At 40.9% G+C, this 27,100-nt stretch overlaps 1 protein-coding gene across 1 annotated transcript in view; it reads right to left on the bottom strand.

Annotated features, from left to right (window-relative positions):
- Window positions 1-14,059: 14,059 nt before the first annotated feature.
- The window catches only part of LOC141165533 (organic cation/carnitine transporter 2-like), a 60,439-nt gene continuing 47,398 nt past the window's right edge, over window positions 14,060-27,100 (bottom strand). The window contains exon 10 of the mRNA XM_073651206.1: window positions 14,060-18,799. Within this exon, the coding sequence (XP_073507307.1) occupies window positions 18,709-18,799 (91 nt within the window). The 3' untranslated portion in view covers window positions 14,060-18,708. The remainder of the gene's footprint in view (window positions 18,800-27,100) is intronic.

The following is a 27,100-nucleotide window of genomic DNA, read 5'->3' as shown; positions in this document are numbered from 1 at the left end:
CAAAAATGACCATTTTTTTGGTCTTTATTAAAATGAAAAGGTTGATCGAAAAGTTTGGGGGATCTAAGAGTGTGGCAACCCAGTAGTCATGATTACTTCGAATTCTGACAATATGAGGGTCATGCTGCAGGTAGTGCAGCAAGAAGGCACTTATGTGTCTTGCGCATCTCGGAGCCCCAAAATTATTTTCCGGGCTAGATGCAGCTAAAAATTATTTTTAATTTTAAATCTGGTGAAGCTTATTATAGATGGCCTAATAGGATCAGTGCTGCACACTGCTACAAAGCCCAAATTATTTTCCAGTCAAGATACAGATAAACATGATTAGTAATTTGAAAGCTTAAAACGGTTGGTAGGGTGATTTTAACCAATCATCAAGCTTTTACTCTCCCCAGGATGACACAGGGGTAGAAAAGTCGTTTCGGATCCATGATTTGTTCATCTTTATGAACGTGAGTCTGTCTACATTATCAGTGGAGAGCCGCGTGCGCTTATCTGTCAGCACACCACCAGCAGCGCTGAACACACGTTCAGACAGAACGCTGGCTGCGGGGCATGACAAGATCTCCAAGGCGTAAGTGGCTAGCTCCGGACATTTATCCAGATTGGAAGCCCAAAAAGAGCAAGGGTCCAGTGACACAGTCGTGGCTTCAATGTTTACTTGGAGATACTCCTGTACCATCGTCTCTAGGCGTTGACTATGTGTCAGACTTCTTGTCTCCTGTGGCCTTGCAAAGGATGGGCTAAAAAAGTGGTGAAATGATTCCGCAAAATTGATGTTACCAGCAGATACTGTGGTTCTGTTACGGTTTGAGTGCTGAACACTTGACGGTCCCACGGTTGGCAAGTTGGAACTGTGAGATTCACTACGTGCACCACTGGTATTTTGTGGAAAAGCACATGTAAGATTCTGCAACAGTCTCTGCTGATACTCCTGCATGCGTGCATCCCTTTCTATGGCAGGAATAATTTCTGCAAATTTACTTTTGTACCGGGGATCTAACAGTGTGGCAACCCAGTAGTCAGGATTATTTCTAATTCTCACAATTCGAGGGTCATGTTGCAGGTAGTGCAGCAAGAAGGCACTCATGTGTGTTGCGCATCCAGGAGCACCAAGTCCCTGTTGTGTTGGTGGCGAGGTAACAATCATGCTTCCTTCCTCTGTCCTCTCCCCCCAACCTCGCACAACAGAAATGTGATCAAGGTCTCCCTCATCTGATGAGTCTTCCATCAGTTCGTCCTCCACTTCTTCCTGGGCTCCTGCACCTTCCTCACTAGTTTGGCTGCTACCATGCGCCCTGGTAAAATCATCTCCCCCACCCTCACATGCCTGCCGCCTTGGTGCTGCCGACCGTCTGGACCTTGCAGATGTTAGCCCTTCCGCATACAACTCCTCCTCCTCTACTTCCTCCACCTCCTCTTGTGCCACCACCTGACTCCGAATTCTGTTTAACATGTGCTCCAGCATGTAAATCACCGGAATAGTCATGCTGATAATGGCATCGTCAGCACTAAACATCTTCGTCGCCATTTCAAAACTGTGCAGAAGGGTGCATAGGTCCCTGATCTGAGACCACTCCTCCAGCGTGATTTGCCCCACCTCTGAATCTCGTTGGCCCAGGCTATACGTCAGAACGTATTGCACCAGGGCTTGTCGGTGCTGCCACAGTCGCTGCAACATGTGCAGAGTTGAATTCCACCGGGTAGGCACATCGCATTTTAGCCGGTGAAGTGGCAGGCCCAACGACTTCTGTAGAGATGTAAGTCGCTGAGCTGCGGGATGCGAACGGCAAAAGTGAGCACACAGCGACCGTGCCCTCTGCAGAAGGCCATCTAGTCTGGGATAGTGGGCTAAAAATTGCTGGACAACCAGGTTCAACACGTGAGCCATACAAGGCACGTGTGTGACATTGCCCCGGCGAAGGGCCGCACCCAGGTTTGCAGCATTGTCGCACACGGCATTCCCTGGTTTCAGGTCCAGTGGAGACAACCATTCATGAAATTGGTTCTCCAGAGCTGACCACAACTCCTCAGCTGTGTGACTCACATTTCCCAGACATTTCAATGTAAAAACCGCCTGATGACGTTGAGCCCTACTGCCAGCATAGTAAGGAGGTGTGCAGGATCCCTTCTGCGCAGTTAGAAAGCTTGTGGCATGACCAGACAGGCTTTGGGTGCAGGTGGAAGACCGAGAGGAGGTTGAGGAGGCAGAAGCAGTGGAGGAACTTTGACATAAAGAGGATTGACGCACAACTCGTGGGGACGGCAAGACTTGGACAGCAGCCCCTTGTCCTGCTGTCACCATAGTTACCCAGTGCCTAGTCAGCGACATGTAACGCCCCTGTCCATGCCTACTCGTCCAAGTGTCTGTGGTGAAATGCACCCTGTCACACACAGAGTTTCTCAAAGAAGCGGTGATGTTGTGTGCGACATGCTGGTGGAGCGCAGGCACACCTTTCTTTGAGAAGTAGTGCCGACTGGGCATCTGGTACTGGGGCACTGCGACGGACATAAGGTCTCGAAAATCCTCTGTGTCCACCAGGCGGAAAGGCAGCATTTCTGTAGCCAAGAGCTTGCAGATGGTGAAATTCAACCTCTTAGCTTTCTCATGGCTAGGAGGAAATGGTCTTTTACTTGTCCACATCTGAGGGACCGAGGGCTGGCTATTGTGCTTAGACGGGGTTGATAAGGGTGTCCCCGGCAAACTGCCGGTCTGTGAGGAAGATGCAGGCGGACATGTTAGGTTGCCTTGATCCAAAGGTGGTGCTATCGATGTCGGACAGCGCTCAAGACCAGCTGGTGTTACCACCTCCAAAGAAAATGATGACCTGCCAATCACGCTGGCTGTTGCGGGTAAAGAGGTGGCAGGTCTGCGCCCCAAAACAGGTGTGACTGCTGTCCCCCCAGTCACAGAGGATGAAGAGGCCGCGGATGCACAAGGTATGGCAGACGGTGGTTGGCCCGGCCGGCTAGGCCGCATTGTAGAACACTGAGCTTCCCACTGCAACTTATGCTTCATGTCCATGTGCCGGTTCATGCATGAAGTACTCAAACTATGTATTTTTTGGCCTCTACTTAGCTTTTGCTGACAAATGTTACAGATAACACGAGTTGGGTCATCTTTATCGATCTGAAAAAATGCCCAGGCTATGCAAGGCTTAGCACCCATGCGACCTGAAGAGCCACCATGACTTGTGGTGAGAGGCAGAGTTGTGTTTGAGGATGCAGTTGTTGACGTGCTTCCAGTACTACGTCTCTGTCCAGGAAGGCGCAACCTGACCTCGTCGTCACTAGCATCTTCCTCCACCTCCTCTGCTGACCTCATCTCTTGGCTGACTGTGGGTTGACAGTAAGTGGGATCTCCGACCTCATCATCATCACCCTGTGCGTTATCACACCCGTCGTCCTCAGAGCCAACCTGTTCCTGCCCTGACAAAAAACTAAAGTTGTCGCTCCAATCAGGTATTTGAGTCTTATCATCGTCTTCCTCATTGTCTCCACCAACAGGAGTTACAGTTTGGGAATGAGGGTCTACATTATGGTCAGAACCTTCTGCGTCTGGTCCTGGATCCGACTCATAAAGATTCTGGGCATCAGTGCAGATCATTTCCTCGTCTGGATTCACAGAAGCGCTGGAGTCGACCTCTGATTCCCAGGCTATAGTATGAGTAAACAGCTCTGCAGACTCAACCATCTGTTCTACCTCATACTCAGACGGGCAGCTGGAGATTTGGGAGCTGTGAGGAAGCAAGTGCGATTTGGGTGACACCTTTGAGGACTGGAGTATTTGTGATGTTGAAGTTGATGTGGAGGAGAGCCCACTTAAAGGAGCACTTGATATCCGTTGAAGCACCTGCTGTTTTTGTGCCTCATCTGGAATTTGTAGCGATTGGCGTGGCCGTAAGAAAAGGATCTTATCACATTGTCCGCTAAAAGAAGTAGACATTTTAGTTTGGCTGGAAGATGGTCTTTCTTCTGCACCTACCCCACGGACACAACCTTTTTTCCCCTTCCCAACACGCCTATTCCCCTTTCCACCAGCAGCAGGCCTTTTTCCACTCATTTTGGTGGTTAACTAATTCACAACTCTGGAGTTGTTTGCACAAAAAAACAATGGATGGTAACCGAGCAGAGCTGAGTGGCCAAACTGTGGTATTAGGCCAAAACTATTGGCTGGGTTAGATGCAGAAAAAAATTATTTTTAATTTGCAACCTGATGGAGGTCAGTATAGATGGACTAATAGACCAAGTCCCACACACCGCTAGAAGCCAAAATATTTTTTCAGAGCTAGATGCAGAAAAAAATTATATTCAATTTGCAACCTGCTGGAGGTCAGTATAGAAGGACTAATAGAACAAGTCCCACACACTGCTAGAAGCCCAAATATTTTTTCAGAGCTAAATGAAGAAAAAAATTATTTTTAATTTGCAACCTGATGGAGGTCAGTATAGATGGACTAATAGACCAAGTCCCACACACTGCTAGAAGCCCAAATATTTTTTCAGAGCTAGATGCAGAAAAAAATTATTTTTAATTTGCAACCTGATGGAGGTCAGTATAGATGGACTAATAGACCAAGTCCCACACACTGCTAGAAGCCCAAATATTTTTTCAGAGCTAGATGCAGAAAAAAATTATTTTTAATTTGCAACCTGATGGAGGTCAGTATAGATGGACTAATAGACCAAGTCCCACACACTGCTAGAAGCCCAAATATTTTTTCAGAGCTAGATGCAGAAAAAAATTATTTTTAATTTGCAACCTGATGGAGGTCAGTATAGATGGACTAATAGACCAAGTCCCACACACTGCTAGAAGCGCAAATATTTTTTCAGAGCTAGATGCAGAAAAAAATTATTTTTAATTTGCAACCTGATGGAGGTCAGTATAGATGGACTAATAGACCAAGTCCCACACACTGCTAGAAGCCCAAATATTTTTTCAGAGCTAGATGCAGAAAAAAATTATTTTTAATTTGCAACCTGATGGAGGTCAGTATAGATGGACTAATAGAATGATGCTATGCCCAAAAGATTTTACTTCACTAGGTGCAGTAAAAAAATTGGTATTCTATACACAGGTGGTATATCTTGCAACACAGATAGGCTACTCCACTGACTAACACACTCTGCAATAGGCCAAAAAGGATTAGCTTTGCTAGATTCAGCCAAATGCTGTGAAAAAAACTTGCACAGCACTGGCACAGACCTGCCTGGCAAAAACTGATAGGAACTGATGTAACCTAGTCCTGAAAAGGACTCCAATTACAATTAGTCTTTACTCCCACAATCTATCTATTTAAGAGCACAGACCTGCTTGATAAAAGTCGTAGGAAATGCTGTAACCTAGTCCTTAAAAGGACTGCAATCACAACTATTCCCTACTCCCAAGCTATCTGTATATTTGTGCGAAAATTGGCTTGAAATTAACAAGGTATAGCGCACACAGCAACAGCGGTGCCGTCTAACACGCAGCTGCAGCAGTGAGAAAATGGTGGCGACGGGGAAAATGGCTTGGTCTTATAGGGCAAGGACATGTGACATACACTGCCAATGACACATGCCCTTGCTTGTGTGAAAAAAAGCACTTCGCTCCGTGTGTGCGCTGCTGATAGGCTGACAGATTGCACCTCCCCACTGCAAATGCGGGAAAGAGAAAAAAAAATGGAGATCTTCATTGTTCCTGCAGAGATCCATCCCCTGCCCCTCCCCCCGCCCCGCTGTACACTCAAACTGCGTATTAACATTAATTTTCATCATTACTGAGAAAAAATCCAGTTATGATTTTGGTGCACGAACAGTTATCGAACATAACCTCGAACAGCCGAATTTTTCTCAAATTGTTCGTGTTCGCCGACCGGCTCGAACACCGCCCAAAACAGCTCGAATTTGAGATTGGCGAACAGTTCGAGTAGAACAACGCTCATCTCTAGTCGTGAGCCTGTAAAATATTGTCTCAATATCATTTTTTGCAGAGCACATCATTCCGCTTCATGCTGGCTGGAAACACAGCGCTCCAGTTCACTTGACAGTCCGGACCAGCGCAATTGTTGCTCCACCACCCCAGACTGTGCAACTCTCTGATGCTCCAAGTAGAAGCGGCTTTGCTTCTGTAGCATTGACGAAGCACAGATAGTTGGGGTATATCGAGGCATCCAGAGAGTTTCAGAGCAGAGCTTACAAGCTCTAGAGTAGTGAGCTTGTAATTGATGTGCTCATTGCCTAGAGACAGATTATCATTGATGGACTGCAGCAGTGGTTGGTAACTTAGGCAACAAGCAGTAAATAATATTAAAATCCCTTTGTTCTTGAGAATGAAGATTTTAATAACAAGTAAATTGCAAAGTTGCTTATTTTTATATGCCCTTGCCATTTTACCCATTCATGATGTTGGGACAATCCCTTTAACATCGGTGATCTATGCAGTCTATGGCTCATCAATATCTAATCTATGAGTGTCTGACTCCTGTTTGACTGAAGGGGCCCATGGCGCTTTGTGATTGTTTACCAGGCTTTTGCTGAGGCTGTGCCTGATATTGCAGCCAAGCCCCATGCTCCATTGTCATTTAACTTTATCAGTATTGGGAGGGGAACCAGACATCTTCAGTGTAGATTAGAGCAACCTATAATCAGTGCCAAACATATGAATTCACAGTTCTATAATATTTTTCATGTGTTAGATTTGTTAAAACTTTCTAAGAAAAGCAGTTTCTGGAGTATGTGTATGTGATCTAAAACACCATTCAGGTGTATGGGAAAGATTTCAGCTATAGAAAGTTAGGGAAAGGAAATCAACATGAATATACCTTTAGTCTGTTATAGCCAATGGGGTGGTGTTGGGAAAATCAATGGCATTTCTTGTAAGATAGACCTATTGCCTTGTCAGGTGTAACTTGGTGAACAGGTTTTATAACTGTACTTTATATTAAATGACCCATACAGGACACAAACATTCTAAAACTGGGCACATGGGGAAAAGTACACAAAATAAACAGGTTTAGAATTAAAATTACATGAAAAACAGGTGTAAAGTCCCACAATTCCTCTTTGGGGAGCTGTTAACTCTTTGGAGTAGAAGGCCCATGAACAATGTAGTAATAGAAAATGTTTTAATTTGTATTTAATCTTTTTTTTGTATCAACATTTTTTTTTAACAAATGTATTTTCAAAACATTTTTTTCAATTCTTAGGCCTGTTTTATACTACTTTACTTTAATGTACTTTGACGTATCCATTTGTACTGTAAAAAATGCATTTAAACGGATAAGTTTGTATTTACATAGAATATAATAGGAAAACCATATGTCAAATTGGTACCTCCTTGACATATGTTTTTGCATATATCTGTTTCAATCCCGTTTTTACAAGATACAAAAAAATCTATTGTGCTTTTTTATAATTAAAAACAGATGTAAAATGGATAATTTTTTTAGAATATTACAGCCTGTGGAAGACTGATGCAAATGTTTTCATCTATTTTGTAAATGGTTTTTTTTTCTAGAAAAAAGTCACATGATCCTTCCATGTTGATTAAAAACCTGAATGTTTTAAAAAAAAAAAAAAAAAAAAACCCCACCTGATGCAAATGCATATGTTAAAAAAATGGACGTACTAGCTTTAAAATGCATCTGTTTGCATCAGTTTAATAATATGAGGCTGGTAAAAATTACAAAATTGTGTTGTGAAACAGGCCTTAATGAGGTTGCCCAGGCTTGGGGCCCATGTCTGCAGTCACTTTATGTGGACTGCAGACTTGTGAATCCTCACAGCACAGGAGTCCGGAAACATGCAACATGTGATTTGTATACATGAAGTCCCGTGCCGACTAGACATGCACAGCCTTACTCAATACAAGTGAATTGAGCGAGGCCGGACACATCTAGTCGGAATGTGGCCAGAAGTATGCAAATCACATATTTCCAGTTACATGACCGCCCGTTTCCGGCGCCAAGACCGAAGTCTCCTGACAGCGCGCTTTGTGTGCGCTCTGAGGATTCACAAGTCTGCAGTCAAACAGAGTGACTGCAGACTTGAACTCCAAGCCTGGACAACACCTTTAAGGTGTTGCCCCAATTAAGGGTTACCAACATCAAGAAATTCATGGACAATCCATAAAAATAGGGTCTTTATTCTGTACCTGTGAAAATAAATGATGCTTAGGTAACTTTTTGAGGCTGAAAGTACTTACATTATTGTAATTTGCATCATTTCACATCTCACAGTGAATGCTGGTAATCAGTTTGTGACAGCTATTGTCTTGTGTCATTTTTTATGGTAACTTTAATAGAATTGGTCCGTAAAAATGTTGTTTGTCATATCTGGATATTTTGTCCAGAAAAAAAAAAGAAAATTTCAGGTTACCAATCCGGTCCTCATTTTCAGTATAGCTACCCTAGTAGCCATCTAATTCTCTTGTAGCTAGAAATTTCTGTAATTGCAGTACAAAGTGGATGCGATTTTCTTATCTCAGCCATAAATTGAAATTTATTTTCAGGCTGAAATTGACCCGTTATGCAGATTTTTCAATTTGCAGTAAGTCAATTTCATACATTATTAGTGCGGATATTTTCTATAGAAATCCTATAAGCTTAAAGGGATACTCTCAAATTTGAAAGTTATCACACATCCCTAGGATAGAGGATAACTTCCTGATTGCTGGAGGTCTGATTATTGGGACCCCCACCAATTTTGAGAAACAAGATTTTGAGAAAGCAATGCCGCTCTATTCACTCTTATGGGACTCTCCAGCGGTCCTATTAAGAATGAATGGAACGGCAGTGCACATTCATTGCTCATTGCACATGACTGATCACCGCTCTTTTCACAAGGGGCACCTTAGATCCCAGTTTCGAATGGATAGGGTATAACTTTCTTACGTGAGAATACCAGTATAAATCTTAAAAGTATGTTGTAAGTTTGCTGCGGATCCTGCTAGGCCTGGAGAAATCTCTAGCAGATGTCTCTTAGTTTTTTCTCCTGCTGAGTTTTCAGAAATACTGCAGCAAGATCCGCATGATTTTGTGTAGATTTGTAGCTGTAGATTTCCCTGTTGAATACATCAAATTGGATTGTGGAGTCAGAAAAAATCTGCAACAGATCTCCTGCTTATGAATATGATCATTTACTACGAGAAAATGCTACAGTCAGTGAAAAAAGTGTTTTCAGGATTGAGAATTTTGGCCGGGTCACACGGAAAGCCTGCCAGTATCTTGTTTTTGTACATACTTTGGCATAGCGAGCTAGTGTGTCCTTCCAGCATCTTTTTACTGTAATTTCCTGCGTGGTTTGACCAGAGCGGGGCTTTCACAATGCAGGTCTTCCTGCACATTTCTTCATCCTTTAAATAGGATTTCTACATTTTTTTTTTTTAAACACTCTTCTTTACTCCATTTTATCCAAAACTTACATTACAACTAAGGAAAGGGTCCCGAGAAGGGGTCGTTTAACTCTGTATTGTTTAAACATAGTAATCGTACCATTTCTGCATACTGTCTGCAATGTTCTATCTCTCCTTATTGTTTGACGTGTTGCTTGTCTTACCAATTGATGAGTGCACACACAAGTCCTGCTCCTTCTATGAGATATTGCCTCTCATTTTGCAAATTGGAAAAAAAAATGCAATCCTGCTTAAAAGGTCATTTATCGTCTCATATTATAGGTTTCCTGTGAAACTTGGATGATTACATGCAGTAACAGAATATATATCTACTTCCCTTTATGTCAGCTAAGGAGCGGTGATTGTCATCGTGGTGGTTTTCACTCCCTTTCTTGTAAAATACATTGCAGTTTTGTGGTGTGGCACAGGATATGCCATCATTCACATAGCAGTCACACATAGCATCAAAAAGACCTATTAAAAATGTTTATTAGATAATATTAAAAAATTAAAAAGTGTAATCACAAAAAGACAAACAAACAAAGATACACAAACAGAAAAAAATGCCCTGGCAAACCCTAGGCAGCCCTATTTGCTGTATCTGCCTGACAGCGGTGGATGGCACCCTATGTGTAATGTGACAATTGGCGCCCCCGCTCCTCGGTGGCTGTCCCTGGGAACCCCTACTTCTCCTTTTCTTTTGATATAAACCTACCGTAACCTAACTAATCCTGGGCATGATAGAAAAAATGCCTAGAACCATATTTAGTACCAGCATAAATCAATTACCATATATAGTAATAAAGGCAACAATGAAGCACTTCATATGCCACAGATAGCTGCATCTGATAAACTCATAGATAGCCATGACAACAAATTTCATTTGTTTGACCTTACTCTGTTTTATCCAGGCTATAAGCTAATTTATAAGCAGTAGAATAAAATAAACAAATGGTATAAAACATAGCCAGCCCTTGTATTGAAATTCAACATATGCATTAATATTTACATAAAACAAGGACAATGGCACAATAAATAGACACAAAGTGTCAGAGCTTGCCTTTTTCAATGTATAGTATACATATTAACAGAAAAAATATCAAGTCAATTAAAGTGCCATATCTGGTATTTGGTATAGGGGGTTTATCCAATCAGTGATGTCTCAGATAATGCCTCAATGCGTTTCCCCAAAGATGGTTCATCATGAATGCACGTCCTCATCATCTCCCGCCTTGACTACTGCAACCTCCTGCTCTGTGTCCTCCCTTCTCGCACCCTCCAATATATCCTAAACTCTGCTGCCAGACTAATCCACCTGACCCCCCGCTATCTCCTCTCTGTCAATCCCTTCACTGGCTCCCCATTACCCAGAGACTCCAGTTCAAAACCCTAACCTTGGCATACAAAGCCATCCACAATCTGTCTCCTCCATACATCTGTGACCTAGTCTCCCGGTACTTACCTGCACGCAACCTCCGATTTTCTCAAGTTCTCCTTCTCTACTCCCCTCTTATCTCCTCTTCCAACAATCGCATACAATATTTGTCCCGTGCATCTTCCCTACTCTGGAACTCTCTACCCCACCATATCAGACTCTCTCCTACAGTGGAAACCTTTAAAAGGAACCTGAAGACCTACCTCTTCCGACAAGCCTACAACTTGCAGTAACCACCGCTCCACCACATTACTGCTTGACCTCCTCTACCCCCACCTACTGCATCCTCACCCATACCTTGTAGACTGTGAGCCCTCGCGGGCAGGGTCCTCGCTCCTCCTGTACCAGTCGCTGACTTGTATTGTTCATGATTACTGGAATTGTTTTTGCTATGTATACCCCTTTCAAATATAAAGCGCCACGGAATAAAAGGCGCTATAATAAATAATAATAATCAGGAGGCCCGATAGTTAGGTGCTCACCCCAGATGCTTAAGGAATGCCGATTTCTGTTTGCGTGTCTGTTTGTCTTTTTGTGATTACACTTTTTAATATTATCTAATAAACATTGAAACTTTTAATAGGTCTTGTTGATGCTACATTTTTTGTTCCTTCGACCTTTGATCATTAATGATTTACTCTACATAGCAGTGACATGACACAAGACGCCATGAGGTGGCACACTGTCCTAGCCTTCTAGCTGAACACTCTTTTCTGATGCCACTGCCTGGCACACTGAAGCATGGGCACATACCCGGTGAGCCCCTTTTTTGCAGGCGATATGCTCATTGTTGAAAGCTGTAGTAAGTACATGTAGGTACATGGCTAAACCATAAGCTGTGTTAACGTATTTCAGCAATAAGATCAGACACAAGTAGCTGTTTTAATATTACTTTATTTTCACTTCATGTATATAATCATTGTATTTGCATCCAAAAATATGATATGTTTTGAAATAATAATTTTATTAATACAAAATGGTTTCATGACAATTTCTAAATCACAATACAAGTTAAATGTAGAAATAAGAACACCTATTTTACAGACATTTTGCATTGTTGTGCTCATATACACTTCAAGTAAGAAAGTCTGACGAACATTTAGAATAAATACGGAAGATACTGATTAATATTTAGAGCTTTTCTTCCCATAACACCAGTCAGATCAGGCGGTTATGTGCTCGCCGCCAGCTTCCAACATTTCATAGTCTGTATAAGGCAAACAAGGAGAAGCTCTTCCTGCCAAAAATACATGAGATCTGGAAAGGTTTTACTGGGCAAATACTGAACAATGACCAGAACGGCATGTTCATTATTCACTATTTGGATAAACATTGCAGATTTCCATGGTTAGTGTGTCGAAGCTCCAGATCAAACACGCACAGGACTAAAGCCATCTTATTCTTATTATTTCCTTTAGAGCGTAGGATCAGTCTCGCTTAAATTTGCTGCACAGTTTAATATTCCGTCAGTTGCCTTAGCAACAGACTACACACTGCATTATGCAAATTGGTAGTCTGCTGCTATGGAGCCAGGAGTATGGGAAATTTTCATGAACCTGACTTACTCCTTTGAATTATTTCAATTTTAAGTTAACTTGATATAGTGTTTTTTTCACTTACAACATGTCAGGATTTTACATTCAGTTGGCGCATCCGTGTAAAAAAAAAAAAAAAGCCCCCCCCCCACATCCTTCAAAAAAAAAAAATACCCAAACAAACACAAAACACACAATCATACTGGCGATAATTTTTTAATCTGCTAATTTGCGGCTCACAACCAATTGACATTCATTTACGTTGATACCAGCATTGTAGCCACGGTGTATGAGGAGACTCTGCTGGACTCGGACATCCAATACCACCGAGGCAAATGGACATTGTTAAGGTTTCCATAGTTTTGACAGGAAGATTACTGGTGCATCCAGTTATTCTTTCCCGTCAAATGAATAGACAGAAGCCCCCAACGGAAATGTGAACAGAGCCTTAAAAGTAGATCACAATAACATGACAGCGCCGTTTGTTGAGAAACTAAAGAGTGGAAACCAATCTAGCTGCGGATACTGCTGATAATTTAGCATTCACTGTCGTCAGAGATTGACATTTTCCTATGTCTCAGTAACCAAAAAACAAAATAAGTAGCAAATGCAACATCTGCTTTATAGAAATGCAGCTTTATACTCATAACTTCACACTATGTACAGTGTAATCTGAAGACAGCAGGAGACAGGGCTGAAACATGGACTTCAGTGATGTGTCTGTCACTTATTAGGTCCTCTGCTGTTGTTTACTTACAAAAAAGGTTTTATCACCAGGACATTATCACTGTCTGGACTAGAGAGCACACTAGCACTGGTCCGACCGTGCCCCCTCCTCTGATGAGCAGCTCAATGTCAATGGACAATGTACATGGAGAGCCTGGCGGGGGCGAGGGCAAAATATAAAGCTATCTAGCTAGCAAAAAGGTATATTTGCAATCTCCAGTGCATCATTTTTTTCCATGTCTGAAGATGACCATACAGAGCATATGTAAGACAGATGGAAAAGATTCATGCTAAAGCAGTCTATTCTAGTATGGAATTATTTAGCCTGGTTAAGGTTGGCAAGTGCTGGCCCAATCGTGCTTCATAGTAGAGATTTACCTAGAGCATGTGGCCATGGTAAAGCCATTAGAACAAAGCCTTCATGTGTTCATTCAGATTTCTGAACTATACAAACAACAGTATTTGTAACATTAGAAAAATGGAAAGCTAAGGTAACTGGTACACAAATTTAATGCAAATCAGTATGAAATTAAATGGACAATAAACCTTAGGATGGGTTCACATTAACCAACCTGCGGCTACCAAATGGCTACATGTAAACTGATCGGTGGTCATTTAAAAGCTTGTTTAGACAAGCTGACAGCACCTTCATGAGCATCAAACCATTGTTCTGTGCGCATAGAGTGTAATTGTTCTCGCTAGCTAATGTCCTGTTCAATAGGACAATGTGCTGCCAAGAAGAATGATTTTTAAGCTTGCTTCAAAGTCATTTCAAGGAACATGTGTATTGCTCATTAGTCTGGTCATTGGCAGCCTGTTTAGACTGGCTAAATCTTGGAAACGCCTGATAATTGGCCAATGAAATGCACCGTTAAGTTGTGTGACCATGATGGATTTTTCACTCTGTGTATTTTCGCTGCATTGAAAACGCAGCATTCTACATTTCCAGCAAAATGAAAGGGATTTATAGAAATCTCATGCCCATAGTTTTTTTTTTTTTTTAAAGATTAGCGTTTACTGACCTGCTGTGCGTGTTTCAAATCTGCAACATGTCAATTTCTTACAGGTGCGCTCAGTTTTAGGAGCAGATTTTCCCTATAGACTTGAATTCGATGTGGAAAATACGCAAGTAAAAAAACGTATGTGTATTTCCGCTGCGGAAATGCACTAAAAATGCATTTAATCTGTGCATGACTAACAATATAGTTTTTTTAAAGCCCACAAGTTGGGTGATGTAAACCGGCCCTTAGAAGCTACTGTTTCCTCATTTAGAAGTTAAAATTGTGCAGTTGAATGTTATTAATTATTTCCTGTTATCAGCCATATCAGATTAAGAAGAGGCTGACTGGATATTAATACACCTCAGGTTGGGGTATTGTGCAAGAGAAAATTATACACTGGACCATTCCAATAAATCACAATGTTTGCCAAATACGGCTTACTTGTAACTAGCGTCATGGCTTCTATTTTTAATGGAGCCATTACTGTCATAGACTTTAAAAAGATCCATTAGCATTTCTAGTACTTTTGATGGGAAGAGTAGAGTAACTCTGTTCTTCGTGTAAAAAATACTGGACAGGCCAATGGAAAGGTTCGTGTGGAAGAAAGTGGAGCCAGGAGAATAAAAACATTGTTACTTGGAAATGTGATGAGGGCAACACTGGATTAATTAGAAATATCACAATGAGACATGTAGAAAACAAAGACATGTATATACATCAACTACTAATGTGACACAAAGAGAAACTGGTATCAATAAGTTATAGATAAATTATACACGGCTATATATTTGTATGACAAATATTATACAGTAGAAGGTCTCTGGGCACTGACAGATTATCTACCTATGGAAATTACAAGTAAAGGGATAAAGCTCTGTTCATACACGCCTCAGGGGTCCTAAGTTTCCATCAAGCCTATTGGTATGTTTGACTGTGAAAATAGGACAACTCCGCTGGAATGGCGACAGCAGAGGAGGGGAGTATAGGCGGTTTTATTTTCATGGAGCAAACATTCAGAGTGAGAGGGGTTGTCCTAGTAGTGGAGAACGCTTTTAAATATGACCTAAACGTAGTCCTAAGTGTATGGAGATTCTCATTCATTCAAGGGGTGAATCAAGTGAACTTGGTTAGACATAGTTACAATTTTTCACCACTCATGTTCTACTAGTAGGATTTTTATATCATAAATTCAACTAATTCACACAAGTGCACTCAATTTGGAGAGAATTCACAAACTTCATAGACCTCAAATCCATTTATTTTGGTTGACCAACCTAATCACTGAATAGTGAAAAAAATGCCATTTTAATTGCCATTTTTCACCTTTTTCAAGATCCTTGCCTGCTGTCAGTTAATAATTAAAAGATGCTTAGAAGTGATTTATTCCCCTCTCCCCATTGAAGACTTGCATACACTTGGTAGAACAAGTGGGGATGGGGAGGTCAGGAATATTTGTCAGTCAAATAAGCATTTGGATGAAAGTTATCAAAAGTGTAAGCTTTCCTGTAAAAGCTGTACCTATACTAATGCACTGCAGCAAAGCCTCAGGACAGGAGAGAGAGGTGTGTAGGTAAAGAGTCTAGCAGAGACCTTTTATAGACACAAAGCCGGTGGTAATCTGAGATATTGAAAATGGTAATAAAAATTATAAGCTGTGGCAGAAAGTAGCAGAACATTTAGTTATACATAAGACTGGGCGTAAAGGTGAAAACATCACAAGAAACGCCCAGGTGACTTTTTAGCCATTGACCGACTACGTTAAGACAACCTGAGTGCTTTGCACATAGGTAAAGACTAGATGTCATGGTTCAGGTAATATAGCCAGGGAAGTCACTGGAGCACATATATGCAAGGCAGCCATTTGGTATAATAGTAGTCATTTACTACGGTTCAGTAATCAGAGGTTTGGAGTCCTTTCTTACACTTTATTAGAAGCTGGAAGAAGGAACAAGACGGTAACTGACAGCAGACAAGCAATGGCTGTGCAGCAGACTAAGGTGACAACTCCATTCAACAATGGACCTCCGAGGGAACCTGTCAGACAAATCATACTGTTCAACATGAATTGCAGCCTGGTATAATATTCTCTGAAATACTCTGGCGTTTGAGGAAATACACTTTGGAGAGCCGGCCTGGTACTATATGGAGAGATGAGACTAGAACGGCACCAACCCCAGCTATTCCCAGCGCCGCGGCAGGTGACTGACAGACCTCTCCTTATGTAAGCATGAGCAAGAGAACTGTCAATCACCTGAGTGACCCTGAGAACAGCTCTTTAAAGTATATTTTCTCTGAAACGCTGGAGAAATTCAGAGAATAGTATACCTGCCTACAATCTGATTCATGCTACCCGCCGTTCGGGCAAGATGAATCGGATGGCTGGCTCCCTTTAAAGTAAAGAGACACTTTACATGGGTTGTACAATTGTTCAGTTAAGAAACTCCATCTAACATATATCATATCATACAGATCTAGGAGTTAAAAAGGGGTATTCCAAATTCCAAGATCCTATCCCAATAGGTGTAATAATAAGAACAATAATAATAATAACAATAATAACAATTAAGAACAACAAATACCTCCAATTAGAAATGTAGTATATTTCTTCTAATTCACTAGGTCTCTTACCCCATGTTTAGGGCATTGCAGTACATTAGATAGCCATGGTTACGACCACTCATATAGTGACAGTTATCTGTCAGTTGTCGTAACCATGGATACCTAAGCTACTGCAATGCCCTGCACATGGGGTAAACGACATAGCAAATCAGAAGAACTATACTACATTTCTAATAGCAGGCATTTACTAATATTATTATTATTATTATTAAACCTACTACATATTGGGTTAGCATTTTGGAGAAGGGAATACCGCATTAATGCCTTTAATGCAGAGCATCACTATTCAGTGTCTTCATTTGTTTGGTCGGAGTGGAGTTTGTAAGAGCGTCTCTCACTCTGGCGAACCTGTCTGGTCCTGCACTGACTTGAATGTACTGTGTAATTCTTCATGTCCCCTGTGGTGGCGCTGCAGTGACACTGAACACTAGGTTTTCCACAGGTTACAGGTGACTGCTGGGGATTCCAGCGTGGGATGCTTTGTGGTCAGCTTTTTTCAAGGAAACCTTTTAATTAGTAGGGATGATCCCTTCACGAATGATCCTGTCCTGCACTTCCTGCAAGGAATTATCTCATGCTGCACACAAGGAAATAATGGGGTCAGATGACATCTCACGACAAGGTTAACTGAAGTCAGATCTGCCAGTGTAGAAGAGCCCCAGACTGTTGGAGCATACATTAAATAGGTAAATAATCAACACCACTCCATATTACTGGTGGCACTATTAATGCCAAACCCAATGTAAGCGGTAATAAATAAAAACTGTATCTAGGAGTGCAAAACCTTGGGAAATCCCTGTAGCTGGTGATCTGAATTCCTGCTAAATATACATTACTATGAAGCTAGCATATTAGTTGCCATCTGATTAAGGTGGCACAGAGGTCATTCTCTGTAGCTCCAAATAAAAATGTACTTCGTGCATAAATGCTAATAAAATAAGGTGCAGTCCAAGGGAAGAAATCTGTTATAGTAAAAAGTGCCGCCTAAAAATGAACAGGACAGTAGATGAATGCCTCATTTACACCATGTAGAGGTTAAGGGCGCGCTCTCACTAGCATACAGCATCACACGTCTGATGAGAGAATCAGATGATATATGCAAATGACCCTGGGCTCAAACTGTGCTGCGAGCGTGATCCGAGTGTCATCTTACTGTGATCCAATTCTCTTGCATGCGGATCACAGGTGTGGAGAAGATGGAGAACTGAATTTCTCCATCTTCTCCATTGTGTGAGTCGGCATATATTGGACTTCACTTGGATGACATCCGAGTGCACTCCAATGTTTTGCATACACCCATAGACTTGTATGGGTGCGCACCGTCCAATATATGTTCCCAATCACAGCATGCAGCAATTTCTTTTCTCATACCAACATGACATGTGAAAAAAAAAAACCGCTAGTCGGCATTGCCCCATAGTATAACATTGGAGTCCGAGTTATATGCTAGTTAGTTGCCAGTGTGAGCAACCACTAAGGTTCAGTCACATTCTTCCTTAGGACTTCTTTGAACAGTTTCTTTTTTTTTAGAGACCATACTTTAATATTGTGACAATTTACACATAGATTGTGAAGCCCAAATGTTACCATTTCATTGTGTATCCTCAGAGGGTAGTGGAATGCAGATAAGAGGACATTATTGGTACATGTACACTGACATAGAAAGGTGCCTGTAGTGTCCTTGGCAAATATACAGAGCAAATAAATAAAGCACACCATCATATTTACAGAAACACAATAGAAAACTACTGCTTATAATAGTATTACCAGTGGCGGGACTTTAATTTCTTCAATATGCCTTATTGTTTCCTCCTCTTCAGTGAGTAGTCAAAAAATATCCAGCTCCTCTCTGATATATAGGGGTCCGGATTGTGCAATCCATTTCAGTGGGCGACCGGGGACATCAGTGACTGGATTCAGCTCTGCTTTGTCCCGAGAGTCCTACCTACTGAACCGTCTGTAAAAGGATGGCATTTTGTCTATAGTTCTGGGGCGAAATGAAGGGGTCTCAGAGACCTATAATGCCGTGTTTGAAAGAACCTTCAGTTTCCCATTGCTCTGCTTCGGAAATTTCATGCCTTTTTTAATTCCTTTCTTATATTTGAATCTGGAAAGAGAATAATTGGAATAATATGCGTGACACCACTGGACATAATGACTGAAGTTCCCTCAGATTCAGTAATTTTCTCTTCTGAATGTAGTTATTTGTTCTCCGTAATGACGGATAAGATCAAACTATTGAATTCTGGTAGAAACAGCGCATTGCTGAGGTTTGGGGCTATACTGTCAGATGTGCCAATGTCTGTTGCTCCTTCACGGCAGATATAACTTAAGACGAAAGGGTGACAGAATGGGAGAAAAGGGGATCTGGGGAAACGGGTGAGGGATGTGCAAAGTTACAGGGTTACAAATGTACATAGAAAACAGAGGATAAGAATATTAATTAGTGCGAGAAAGGGAATATTCCAGAAATTATCATTATTGCACTTTGTGGGTTTTTGTTAGGGGCCGTTTGGAAATTTGTGAATGAAAGTATCCCAGTCAGACTGTCTGTAAGGAGTCCATGAGTTTCTTACTATACACACACATGGTATGGAGTAAGGTCAGGCTGGCAGGAAATCATTAGCAACAAGTTGGCATCCTGACGATACAATTCACATTACGTTTTGTAGGACCAGAAGACTAACATTTATTTTTTTCAGAGAAAACAAAAAAACAAAACAAATTGTGTGTCAATAATAAAATCAGAGAAAAAAAAGAGGTATGCATGGGCTCTGCATCAACATGAATTTTAACCCCTTTACAACCGGGCGATTTTTCATTTTTTTTGTTTTTTCCTACCCTTTTCCCAAGAGCCAAAACTTTTTTTATTTAGCCGTATGAGGGCTTGTTTTTTGCGGGACGAGTTGTACTTTTGAACAACATAATTCATTTTATAATCTGATGTACTGGAAAGTGGGAAAAAAAATTCCAAGGGCGCATGCAGTCAGAATTCACCGGTATTGGTGGGAGTGGCCAGTCACGTGACCGCAACTATATGATTTGAATACATGCGGTCACGTGCTGACTAGACCTGATCGGCTACTGTCAATTCACTTGTATTGAGAGAAGCCAAGCAAGTCTACTTGGAATGTGGCCAGAAACATGTTTGCGATCAAGTGACTGCCCTCTCTCATTAGCAATTCCAGTGAATCCTGACAGCTTGTGGTGTCCGGAGTCAGGATTCAGTAGTCTGCAGTCACACATATTGGATAACCCCTTTACGAACTTGGGATTTTCCATTTTTTGCATTTTCGTTTTTTGCTCCCTTGTTCCCAGAGCCACAGCGTTTTTATTTTTTGGGCAATATGGCTGTGTGAGGGCTTATTTTTTGCTGGACGAGTTGTACTTTTAAAACACCATTACTAGTTTTACCATATCGTGTACTGGAAAACGGGGAAAAAAATTCCAAGTGCGGTGAAATTGCAAAAAAAAAAATGCAATTCCACAGTTTTTTTTTTTCTTTCCACGTTCACTGGATGCTAAAACTGACCTGCCATTGTTATTCTCCAGGTCATTACGAGTTCATAGACACCAAACATGTACAGGTTATTTTTTATTTAAGTGGTGAAATAAAAAATCCAAAGTTTGCTAAAAAAAAAAAAAAAAAAATTTCCATGACCCGCAGCGTCTCCATTTTTCGGGATCTGGGGCCGGGTGAGGGCTTATTTTTTTGTGCGCCGGGCTGACGTTTTTATTGATACTATTTTGGGGTAGATCCGATGTTTTGATCGCCTGTTATTGCATTTTATTGTAATGTTGCGTGGACCAAAAAAAAAGTAATTCTGGCGTTTGGAATTTTTTTCTCGTTACGCCGTTTACCGATCGGATTAATTATTTTTTTATATTGATAGATCGGGCGATTCTGGACGCGGCGATACCAAATATGTATATGTGGGCTTTATTTTTTATTATTTTATTTTGAATGGGGAAAAAGGGGGGTGATTAAAACTTTTATATTTTTTAAAAAACATTTTTTTTTTTTTTTTTTTACACTTTTTGCATGCTTCAATAGTCTCCATGGGAGACTAGAAGCAGCAACTGTCTGATCGCCTCTGCTACATAGAGGTGATGAACAGATCACCTCTATGTAGCAGAAATGCTCCTGTGCTATAAGCGCCGACCACCAGGTGGCGCTCATAGCGATATTTATATGACAACGACAGGGGTCTTCTGCAGATCCAGAGATGCCCACCCATCAGTGACCCGCGATCACGTGACGGGGTCACCGATGGGCGGGGTAAGTGACGAGCTTCTGTTAAAAGCCGCTGTCAAGAGATTGACAGTGGCAGTTAACTGGTTAACAGCCGCGGGTGGATCGCGATTCCACCCGCGGCAGTTGCGGGCACATGTCAGCTGTAAGAATAAGCTGACATGTGCCCGGTTCAGTGCGGGCTCACCGCCGGAGCCCTCACTGAACCGGGGGGTGATGGCCTGCGGCATACTAATACACCCGAGGCCAGAAAAGGGTTAATATCTACCCTGTGCTTTCTTTTTTTCAGTTTTTGATCTTTCACTTTTTACTCCTCTTCTTCCATGAGCGATAACTTTTTTTATGTTTCCATCAACATAATTATATGAGGGTTTATTTTTTATGGAATGAGTTGTAGTTTTGAATGACAACATTCACTTCTCCATGTAATGTACTGAAAAATTAGAAAGAAAAAGTGGTGCACAAATGATGAAGAAAAATGGAAAAAAAAAAACACTCATTTCCCCCATAGTTTTTTTTTTTGTTTTGTTTTTATGGCATTTGTTAGTTGTTAAAGACAACTTGACAGTATTATTCTTCAGGTCAGTATGAATACAGTGATGCCAAACTAATAAAAAAGGCTCTTTTATATATTTTTCTGGTCAAAACAAAAATTTTAAACTTTATAAAGAAAAAAAAAAAAAGATGAAATTTAATTTATGTTGCCATTTTCTGAGACCTGTAACTTTTTTATTTTTCTGTTAATGGTCTGCTTTTTGCACGCTGAGTTTACAATATTTTTTAAATACTATTTTACAATACATACAACGTCTTGGTCTGATCTGTGGGTAGCGCAGTATCCAAAAAATCTCCCGTTCTTGCGTTTCTAATTTTTGTTCTTTTAGATATATAATATATTGCTAAAATAATTTTATATCTTGATAGATCAGACTTTTATGGATGTGGTGATACCAAATATATTTGTTTCTTTATTTTTTAAATGGAGAAGGGGAGTGATTTCAACATGATATATACCGTATTTTTCGGACTGTAAGACGAAATTTTTTTCCTCCAAAATTTTGGAAGAAAGTGGGGGGTGCGTCTTATAGTCCGGATGTACCTGCTGTGGCTATTAATGGGATGTGGAGGCACCAGCCGAGAAGGAGCGGGTCACAGAGGCAGTAGCCAGCAGCTGTGGCTAACGGTTAAAGAAAATGAATATTCACTGCTCCCCACGCCCATGGGAGTGGAGAGGAGTGAATATTAATTTTCTTTAATAGCGATCACACTGTTCTCCTGCAGTGGCCGGGCAATCACGTGTGCCTGCTATTAAAGAGAATAAATACTCACTTCTCTCCACTCCCATTGGCGTGGGGAGCAGTAAATATTAATTTTCTTTAACAGTGGTCACACATGATCGCCCACCCGCTGTGGAGAACAGTGTGATCGCTATTACACAAAATGAATATTCACTGCTCCCCACGCCCATAGTCTCGGTGTGAGGAGCAGGGAATAGTCTGGCAGCTGACTGCAGAGTGTCAGGGTACATGGCAGTGATGTCATGTACTGCTTACACAGTGATGTCAGCTGCTGGCATCAGAACAGGAGGCAGCGCTGCGAGGAAGCGGAGGGAAGGTAAGAAAGATCTTTCTTTTTTATGTGTGCAGCGTGTTGGTGGCCATGTATACCAGGAAGGGGATGAGGGGGTTAAATATACCAGGATGGGGATGAGGGGGCCATATATACCTGGATGGGGGGGCCATGTGTATATCAGGATGTGGGGGCAAATATACCATGGGGACATATATATATATATATACCAGAATTCTGTGGATTCGTACAGAATTGGGGGGAATTACCACTATAACAGTGTCAGAAGCAGATCCCCACCCCATAACTGGACATCATGGCCACATTTTTTGCTTCAACTTTTTTTTCTATTTTCCTCCTCTAAAACCTAGGTGCGTTTTATAGTCTGAAAAATACAGTATATATTATATTATCACTTAGTTTTTTTTAAATATAAATAAACATATACATATATATATATATATATATATATATTTATTTATATTTTAGTTCCCTTAGGGAACTTGTATTGCAGTATAAATTGCAAGTTTGACTGTATTGTAATATATAGTGAAAGGTACATTCTGCTATTAAGGGGAGGACCAAGATGCCAGTTATGGGGGCCCTTTATATTTATATCATTTTGGCCTAGGAGAGGCATGTCTGGTAGAAATGGTTAATTAGGGCTCTACCAGAGAAAGATTGCCTTGTCCTGGCTGGTGAGCACACATGAACTGGCAAGTCTGTGCATACCTTCATTTTATAAGCATATTCCATATAGCCTTAATGAAGTTTAAATTTGAGATATTCAATGGATATATCCTAGCATATACAGAGAGCTGTTGTACTCTTTGGTTTATATATGTTACAGTCACTGTAGTTTGCATATATCTTAGCAGCTGTATTCTTTTGTTTATATACAGTTGAAACCAGAAGTTTACATACAGTATATAAAAAGACACACATACATGTTTTTCTCAGCATCATAAAATCAGAATAAACCTTTCCCATTTTAGTTCAACTAGAATTACCATAATTTTTAATATTTGCCAAATGTCAGAATAATGAGAGAGAGAGAGAGAGAATGTTTTAAAGACATTTTTAATTACTGCAAAGTGAAAAGTTTACATACATTTCATTAGTATTTGGTACCATTGCCCTTAAACTGAATGACTTGGGTCAAACGTTTGGGATATCCTTCCACAAGCTTCTCATAATAATTGGTCGGAATTTGGGCCCATTCCTCCTGACAAAACTGGTGTAACTGATCCAGGTTTGTAGGTCGCCTTGCTCGCACCTGCCTTTTCAGCTTTGCCCATAAATTTTCAATAGGATTGAGATCAGGGCTTTGTGATGGCCACTCCAAAACATTGACTTTGTTATCCTTAAGCCACTTTGTTACTGTTTTGGCAGTGCTTCGGGTCATTGTCTATTTGGAAGACCCATTTCCACACAACTTTAACTTCCTGGCTGATGTCTTGAGATGTTGCTTCAATATTGCTTTTCTCATGATGCCATCTATTTTGTGAAGTGCACCAGTCCCTCCTGCAGCAAAACAACCCCATAACATGATGCTGCCACCCCCATGTTTCACAGTTGGGATGGTGTTCTTAGGCTTCCAAGCTTCTTCCCTTTCTCCTCCAAACGTAACGGTGGTCATTATGCCCAAAAAGTTCAATTTTAGTTTCATCAGACCACAGGACATGTCTCCAAAAATTAAGGTCTGTGTTCCTGTGTGCATTTGCAAACATTAATCTGGCTTTTTTATGTTTCTTTTGGAGTAATGGCTTCTTCCTGGCAGAGTGGCCTTTCAGCCCATGCTGATATAGTACTTGTTTCACTGTGGATATTGACACAATCTTACCAGCTTCCGCCATTATCTTCACAAGGTCTTTTTCTTTTGCCCTAGGGTTGATATGCACATGTTGGACCAAAGCAGGTTAATCTCTGGGACACAGAACCCGTCTCCTTCCTGAGAGGTATGGTGGCTGGACATTCCCATCTTGTTTGTACTTGCGTATAATTGTTTGTACAGATGAACAAGGCACCTTCAAGGATGAGCCAGACTTGTGCAAGTCCATAACTCTCTTCCTGATATCTTGGCTGATTTCTTTAGACTTTCCCATGATGCTACACAAAGAAGCAGTGTGCTTCAGGTGTGCATTAAAATACATCCACAGGTGTGTCTTTAACTCAGATGTTGCCAAAAAATCTATAAGAAGCTTCCAAACATATGACATCATCATATGGGCAGTCCAGAATTGCTTAAAGGCATAGTAATCTTAGTGTATGTAAACTTTTGACTTTGCAGTAAGTAATAAAAAAGCCTTAAAACATTCTCTCTCTCTCATTATTTTGGCATTTGGCAAATGTTAAAAATTATGGTAATCCTAATTGACCTAAAACGGGAAAGGTTTATTCTGATTTCATGTCAGATTATTGAGAAAAACATGCATATGTGTCTTTTTATATAGTATATGTAAACTTTTGATTTCAACTTTACATATTAATCACAGCTGCTTGCAGCTGTCCACATTTGCTTCATTCTGTTAGGATGTGCTGGTCAGTTTTTTTTTGTACTAGGAGACCTGATCAGATGCCAAACTGTTGCATAATATTTATCATTGGGTCAATAGATGACCAAGTGTCTCTTACATACAATGAAATATTGTCTGCGTATTATGGTATGCATTATTTAATCCCTTACTGACAACAGCCCTATAAGTACAGCACAAGCCGGTAGTGGTTGTATAGAGAGTGGTCACGGGGTGAGCTCGCCACATACTCAGCAGGTAATGGCTCTGTATTACAGCCAGGACATGCCTCCAACAGCGCCGCCCGCGATTGTCAACCTGTTAAATTCCACTGTCAATCTCTGACCGTAGCATTAACAGCATGTCAGCATGGGGAGCGTGTAATTTTATGCGCCCATCGGTGGGCCTGTGACGTGATCGCAGGGCACTGGTTGCTTGCGAAGACAGCCTAGGGTCTGTTGAAGTTTCAAGCTCCCTTGAAGCCCAGCCTGTGTCTGGGCTTAAAGGAAGACTGTGATTTTCACTATAGTACAAGGACGAATAAAGACAGTGAAAAGTATAAAAAAATAAAATAAAAATAAATTAAAAAATATGAACCCCACCCCAATAAAAGTTCAAATCGCCTTACTTTTACCATATGAAAAATAATTTAAAAAAAAATACACATGTGGTATCACCATGTCCAGAAAAGCCAAACCTATCAAAAGATAAAACTAATCGACCCGATTGGTAAGTAACGTTAACAGAAAAAAAAAATTCAGAAAACGCCAAAACTATGTTTTTTTGGTGGCTGCAATACAATAACAAATGCTATAAGAAATCATCAAAATATCACATCTATCCCAAAATGGTATCAATAAAAACATTGACTCACCTCGCAAAAAATAAGCCTTCACACAAATGAAAACGTTACAGGACTCTACACGAGCCCCCAATTTTTTTTTCAAATTTTTTTATTTTTTTCATCACTAAAATAATAAACTGGCCATATTTGGTATCACCATAATCCTACCGATTAGGAGAATCACATTGCGAGGTAATTTCTACCACACAATTTACGACCTAAAAACAATTCCCAGAAAACAATATCAGAACTGTGTTTTTTTCTTTCTTCACAATTTCACAGCCCTTGGTCTTTTCTTCCTGTTTCCAATTAATGGTGGGGAGTAAAAGGAGATGGGCATTTCTGGATGACCACGGAAAAATAGTCATTCCATGTTGTGTTAGTATTTAAAGAAGTTGCACCCCAGCTGATCAGTTGTTATCAGTGCCGGCAGCGGTGGCACCTGGCCGAAAGTGTTTACTTGCAGTGCTTGGCCAACTAGTGGTCGCTGCGGGGTACTGCACATCCGCCTCCTATTCAATTTAATGGGAGGTGGATGTGCAGTACCCAGTGGAGACCACTACAGCTAGATGGCCAAGCACCGCAAGTGAGGACTTCCGGCCGTGTGCCGCTGTCGCCAATAACCAGGGCTGTGGAGTCAGAGTCATGGAGTCGGAGCCCATTTTGGTGGAGCCGGTGTAAAATTAACCAACTCCAACTCCTAAAATATATAATAAATTGGGTACAGTAGTTCAATGCAGTTTGTGGGGAATATTTTTTCATAAGAATTTGGGAACGTTATGAAATGTCCTATAAATGGCTGTCCTATTCCTGATCTAAGGGTCTAGACTTTTAGCTGAGATTAATCTGTGCTGCAGTAAATTTATCACTTGCGGACAACTTCTTTAATAGTGAACAAATAAAGTAGCACACTGTAACACTGAGTATATAGATATGAAATATGAATAGCATAACTGCTGTAGAAAATAGAAATAAATGAAAAAAATTTTTTTTTTTTTTTTTTAGCGCATGTAAATATGAAGTATGGAAAATGAATAGCATTACTGCTGTAAATAAATGAGAAATCTTAGCGCATAAATTGGCCAATTCATGTGTACCTGACAGCCGCGGTAAGGCGTTTCTCGATGTCAGGACCTATCAATGTGAATACCTCTCTAAGAGACCTCCGTCTGCTTATGTGTGGGAAAGACAGATCCTGATGCATTTAAAACCACCTGCGGCATGGGGGTG

Source organism: Phyllobates terribilis, unplaced genomic scaffold (assembly GCF_046119375.1).
Source record: "Phyllobates terribilis strain yellow unplaced genomic scaffold, ASM4611937v1 Scaffold_11__3_contigs__length_659146591, whole genome shotgun sequence".
Classification (NCBI taxonomy): Eukaryota; Metazoa; Chordata; class Amphibia; order Anura; family Dendrobatidae; genus Phyllobates; species Phyllobates terribilis.
The sequence above is the reverse complement of the archived record's forward strand: the minus strand, read 5'-3'. Positions and strand labels throughout refer to the sequence as shown.